General features: G+C 43.6%; 2 protein-coding genes across 2 annotated transcripts; one reads left to right on the top strand and one right to left on the bottom strand.

Annotated features, from left to right (window-relative positions):
- Window positions 1-2217: 2217 nt before the first annotated feature.
- LOC120647066 lies at window positions 2218-3073 on the bottom strand. Its single transcript, XM_039923679.1, has one exon. The coding sequence runs from the start codon at window positions 3010-3012 to the stop codon at window positions 2533-2535; it is 480 nt and encodes a 159-aa protein (XP_039779613.1). The 5' UTR covers window positions 3013-3073; the 3' UTR covers window positions 2218-2532.
- Window positions 3074-3176: 103 nt separating this feature from the next.
- Window positions 3177-5346, top strand: LOC120647065 (putative dihydroflavonol 4-reductase). The gene is made up of 5 exons (XM_039923678.1): window positions 3177-3623; window positions 4066-4194; window positions 4322-4486; window positions 4632-4937; window positions 5020-5346. The coding sequence occupies exons 1-5, from the start codon at window positions 3366-3368 to the stop codon at window positions 5158-5160; spliced, it is 999 nt and encodes a 332-aa protein (XP_039779612.1). The 5' UTR covers window positions 3177-3365; the 3' UTR covers window positions 5161-5346.
- Window positions 5347-6006: the final 660 nt, after the last annotated feature.

Raw genomic sequence — 6006 nt, 5'->3', positions numbered from 1 at the left:
TTTCAACAAGCTTTTTTTAATTATTCTTCTCCATTCTAACTTGCTTCAAACTATTAATATTGTTCCGTTCTTCAGCATTCTCGAGTTGTTTCGAACTTTTCCAAATGTTCATCAAGATGAAAACATTTCAGAATTGTTTCGGAACATTTTGTTCTGTTTGGAATAACTCAACCATTTGCGAAGTTTGAAACAATTTAAAATGTTCTAGGAAACTTTTTTTCAAAGTTGTCGGTACATCGTGGAACAAGAAAAGAATTTTTGGAACCTTCTCATATGTTTGGAACAATTTAAAATGTTTTATGAATCTTAAAAAGTTCTGGCTATATTGATCAGGAGCGAGGCGAAGATTGACACATGGTATGGTTTGCTCATCATCGGTTCAGTACATATAAGTAGATGATGTGCTCATTTCAAAGTCAAAACCTGACGAGAAACTTAATTAAACATAGACATTTAATTAAACTTAATTAATTAAAATTAGGAGGACCAACGGATGAAACGAAATCACGAAACGAATAGAGAGAGTGCGTGACAGCTACACCTCTTAACTAGAGTACTCCAGTAACTGAGATGTCGAAAGGTACATAGAGGCCGAATAGAAAAAAAAGTAGGTCAGTAGGAAAAACCAAATTGCTAGATTAATACTCCGGCTATCTGCTAAATGGGCTCAGGATCGAATGCGTGGTGCCGGAAGAAAAAAGGAGCAGAATGGGCCAACCCAGCGACTACAATTTGCAAGCCCAGCGGCCTAAATTTTCGGCGCGCTTTTTTCATTTTTAAATTTAAAAAAACAAAATTTCAAAAATATATGTCGAATATGGAAATTTTCAAAAATGGGTGCCCCTTGTCGCCCATCCAATTAGCGACAGGACCTAAATGTAAAAAAATTACATTTAGGTTCTGGCGCCCAGTGCGCATTAAATAGTGAACTTGTAAAATCGATATAAAATCCTATAAAAATAAAAAAATACAAACTCAACTGTTCTGAATTCTATGAAACAAGATCTACAACTTTTGTTAAATAATGTTTTTCATTTGATCAACGTATCTTGCTCTATTTTAAATACTAGTTTAATGCACTTTTATTTAAATCTCAAGATAAAGGATGCATGTCATCTTTGGCCAGAGTGATGCATATGGTGAGCATAGGCTTGTACAAAATTGGTAGGCCCAGAAAGCATTTCTAGAATAAGTTTTTAAATTAGATCTTGCAATATGTCTAGTTTAAATGAGTTATTTATCCATGCTGCTATACTGAGTATTAGAAGCCGTAACTTTTACAGTACCATTATTTTATTTTCTAAGAGCTATAAAAAAAGTTTGATAAATTTTAGATAAGCACAACTAGACCAAATGAATTATTTCAGATTTTGCTAGGTACAATAACTAATTTTCTTGATTTAGATACATTGATCAAATGAAAAACTTTATCTAACAAAAGTTGTAGATATTATTTCATAGAATCCAGAACAATTGAGTTTGTATTTTTCCTATTTTTCTACAATTTTATATTAATTTTACAAGTTCACTGTTTAATGCGCCCTGGGCGCCAGAACCTAAATATAATTTTTTTTTATATTTAGGTCATGTCGCCAATTGGATGGGCAACAGGCACCCTGTCGCCCATTAGGGGGCGACAGACACCCATTTTTGAAAATTTCCCTATTCGACATATATTTTTGAAATTTTGTTTTTTAATATAAAAATGAAAAAAAGGCAAATTTTCGTTAGTCACTCGCCGTGGTCTCGGGGGTTGATGACTTGAGGAGTTGACTATAATTACAGTAGAAGACAGACAGGCTCGAGGCTCCGTAGCAAATCCGCATCCAGTTTTTAAAAAAGGGTTTTTTTGATCCATGCCATTACAATTTACTAACTTCTGAGATATGCCATTACAATTCACCTATTTTGAAATATGCCATTACAATTTTTCGTTTCTTTGAATCGTGCCATTTTATACGTCTTTGATGCCATTGGACCCACTTGCAGACCCCCGTATTTTTGTATGGCCCAAAATACCCCTGTTGCTTCTCTCCCAACTCACTGACGTGTGGGGCCCACACGTCAGCTTCTTCTTCAACCTTCGGTTCTTCTTCTTCCTGCATCCCTTCCGCTAGCTCCCCTCCGCCGGCCCCCCCCCCCCCCTCCCCTGGCTCCCCTCCGCCAGCGCGCCTCCTCCCTCTCTCTCCATCCTCTCCCCTTCCTCTCTCTCTCCATCTACGCATATCATCACAAATTTTTTTTCCGCCGATGCAGATGATTTCAGAGTAATGGAAGCGGCGAAAGCTAGTAGCAGCAGTGCCTCCGGTTTCTCATCCGACAACTACACTAGAATTTTGACAAGGGGAAATGATTCGCTAATTACCACACGAAAAAATCGAAGGGAAAATGACAGGACAAACCCGCTTGCTGTGTCCAGATGCATCCGCTGTTCTTTGGGTTGGTCGGCCGCCGAGGCGAGGCGAGGCGAGCCAGCAGGCAATGCCGCCCCGCCGCGCGTTCCCTCTGCGGCCTCACGGCATGGCCGGCCGGTCACTCCTTAATCCGGAGCCAGCGGCCGAGCTGCGATGGGTTGACGATGCCGGGGATGCGGGCCCCGCCAGCCATGAGCAGCCGCGAAACCTCCGCGTAGCGCCTGCTCGGCTCGGGCGCGGGGACGGCGAGGACGGGATCCTTCTCCTTCCGCCCCGACGGCTCCAGCCTCCGCTCACCGAGGAGCGTGCCGCGCCGCAGGAACTCGTGCGCCAGGTACCCGGCCAGCAGCTTGTTGTCGCCGGCGCCGCCGCCGGCCTGGGGCCCTGCAGCACCCGGGAGAGAGGAAGGGGAGAGGATGGAGAGAGAGGGAGGAGGCGCGCCGGCGGAGGGGAGCCAGGGGAGGGGGGCGCCAGCGGAGGGGAGCCAGCGGAGGGGATGCAGGAAGAAGAAGCACCGAAGGTTGAAGAAGAAGCTGACGTGTGGGCCCCACACGTCAGTGAGTATTGGGAGAGAAGCAACAGGGGTATTTTGGGCCATACAAAAATACGGGGGTCTGCAAGTGGGTCCAAGGGCATCAAAGACGTATAAAATGGCACGATTCAAATAAATGAAAAATTGTAATGGCAGATTTCAAAATAGGTGAATTGTAATGTCATATCTCAGAAGCTAGCAAATTATAATGGCATGGATAAAAAAAACCATTTAAAAAATGGTGATAATCTCCCACCAAATCCCTAAAAGGAGATCCTAGTTTCAGTCGCATCATTCTTCTCGCCTCGCATGGCCTTCTTCCCCCGAGTTGCTGGATTGGCAGTGAGGCTCGAGCAGGAGAGAGTGTGTGTAGACCTAGCTGGATCGGCTCGGCTGTTGCTGCGGTTGCCGGCGGCGGCATGAGGGTGCTGGTGACGGGCGCGACGGGGTACCTGGGCGGCCGCCTGTGCGCGGCGCTAGCCGACGCGGGGCACGCCGTGCGCGCGCTCGCCCGCCCCTCCAGCGACGTCTCCGGCCTGGCCCCCGGCGTTGAGCTCGCGTACGGCGACGTCACCGACGCGGACTCCCTCGCCGCTGCTTTCGACGGCTGTGACGCCGTGTTCCACGTCGCCGCGTCCGTTGAGCCGTGGCTCCCCGATCCCTCCGTTTTCCACAAAGTAAGACAAATCCTTCTGTTCGCCTAATTTTTCTGTTCAGCATGTGGATATACCATTTTCTGGACCACTAGTTATAATTCCTTAAGCTGCCTGGAATTGAGGGGGCACGCCTAATTGGAATGGTATCTGTTGGCAGTTGTTCAATTAAGATATAGTATTATCCTTTCAATAAGGATATGGTTGGAGTTTCATAGAGATTCCTCCAGTTTCAGTTCGTAGCATAAAAGACACATTTAATGCCAGCCCATACATGTGATCTGCCAAACTGTTCTCTTGGCAATTCCTGGCACTGTGCTGCCATACTAACTCCTCATCTTAGTACTGTTTCTTATGCAAAACATAAGGTAAGAGAATACTTCAGGAGACGATGCATAAAACTGGATAACATATATAGTATAAATAGGATCGGTATAATAAATGTACATTTTCTGCTGTAGTACAGGTTAATGTGAGAGGACTGGAGAATGTGTTGAAGGCTGCCAAGAGAACACCAACTGTGAAAAAGATAGTTTACACATCGTCATTCTTTGCAATTGGCCCAACTGATGGTTATGTTGCAGATGAGACACAGGTAAAACCTTACTCTTGAGATCTATCTTTTAGTGATCACTTCCAACCGAGCTCTTTAAGTATACATGTGTATATAGAAAGACTTACATCTACAAATTATAACATAGTTCAATGGTTCTAAATTGCAGATGCATCCAGGGAAAGCCTTTTGCACTGAGTATGAGAAATCAAAGGTTCTTGCAGATAGGATCGCACTGCAGGCAGCCACAGAGGGGGTGCCGATCACCATTGTCTACCCAGGCGTCATCTATGGCCCTGGAAAACTTACAACTGGAAACCTTGTCTCCCGCATTGTAAGCGATCTTTCTTCCACATTGATATGTCAAAGATCTGCTAGTTATTCTGAAATTATTTGAATTATAAATTATAGGAATATCCACTTGCAGTTTGTTATGAACATAGTTGTGAGCAAAACCTAAACCTCAAAGTTTCTTGCAGTTAATCGAGAGGTTTAATGGGCGTTTGCCTGGTTACATAGGAGATGGGTATGATAGAGAATCATTCTGTCATGTTGATGATGTTGTTAGTGGGCACATAGCAGTTATGGAGAAGGGCAGAGTGGGCGAACGATATCTCCTCACTGGAGAAAATATGTCATTCAAGCAAATTTTCAATATGGCTGCTAATATCACAAACACAAAGGCACCCCTATTCCATGTACCGCTCTGGTTGATTGAAGTATATGGCTGGATTTCAGTTTTTGTTTCTCGCATCACCGGAAAGCTCCCACTTATCAGTTACCCGGTAAGCCCATTATTCTCTGCTTTACACAATTATCATGGTTTAGGAGTTTGGGTTAAAATTTTGTCCTTAACATGTGTTGCAGACTGTGCATGTTCTTAGACATCAATGGTCGTACTCATGTGACAAAGCAAAGACAGAATTGGGTTATAGTCCAAGGAACTTAACTGAGGGTCTGTCGGAAGTGCTCCTGTGGCTCAAGGATGAAAAACAGATAAAATTTTAATGATCCACCCTTTTTTTTTCTACTTCTCACCTGTAACATTTCAGATACACTGAGATGTATCTTTAGATATACTGCTTATTTTCTGTGTATATACTTTGTTGTTGCATGATGGTGTATCATATCAACCAGAAGTAATCATGTAATGTTGTATCGTGCAATAAAGGAAGAACAAATGCAATTTTCAGATGAGCATCTGTTAATTTGATCCAATGTACCCTCTAGCATTACACTACTCATGCGGCTCCGCAGCTGTCGAAGGAACCAAATGGGCAGGAATCCACGCAGAAGATTATGATCTCTACCGCGGCCCTCTAGTGAAAAAGTTGGCGGGACCGTTTGATCTTCCTGCAGCTCCTCACAAGGATTGTCATTCCCGTCTGCCTGCAAAAGGGTAGTGATAGCTGACAGCCAGGCTTAGATGAAGATTGCAACAATTCTGTGAACAAACCTAACAGAATTTTGATCAGCAGGCTGCCAACGAGATCTCCAGATATGGCTTTGAGCAGATCCTTCCAGAAACACATCTCAGAAGCATGGAAACATCAAAGAATAAAGCAAAAGTATGCGTGGCTGTGCTCTACATTGAAAGGCACTCTGAAACTTGACAAGATGATGTGCCATTCATGTGCAATTGTGAACCTATTTAGTTTTACAGACATATGAGGTCTTACAATTTTTAGATCTTGCGTCAGATTGTGAGAATACAGACGAGGACATTCCCATGGTTTTGCATTTGTTATTCAATGCCAGGAATGAAATTTATGTGGTGAGCACAGCCCACAATAAACTAAGTGCTTGGAAAAATGACAAGAATGAAACCAAAAGGTAGCAGTATCTGTCACCACT

The sequence above is a fragment of the Panicum virgatum genome, chromosome 9K, assembly GCF_016808335.1.
Source record: "Panicum virgatum strain AP13 chromosome 9K, P.virgatum_v5, whole genome shotgun sequence".
Lineage (NCBI taxonomy): Eukaryota > Viridiplantae > Streptophyta > Magnoliopsida > Poales > Poaceae > Panicum > Panicum virgatum.
The sequence above is the reverse complement of the archived record's forward strand: the minus strand, read 5'-3'. Positions and strand labels throughout refer to the sequence as shown.

Excerpts from the sequence above, each read along its gene's own strand:
- LOC120647065 (XM_039923678.1), top strand. The coding sequence starts at position 3,366 with ATGAGGGTGCTGGTGACGGGCGCGACGGGGTACCTGGGCGGCCGCCTG. Across the intron at positions 4,195-4,321 it reads ATGTTGCAGATGAGACACAG|ATGCATCCAGGGAAAGCCTT; the intron begins GTAAAACCTTAC and ends TCTAAATTGCAG. Across the intron at positions 4,938-5,019 it reads TCCCACTTATCAGTTACCCG|ACTGTGCATGTTCTTAGACA; the intron begins GTAAGCCCATTA and ends CATGTGTTGCAG.
- LOC120647066 (XM_039923679.1), bottom strand. The coding sequence starts at position 3,012 with ATGGCCCAAAATACCCCTGTTGCTTCTCTCCCAATACTCACTGACGTG.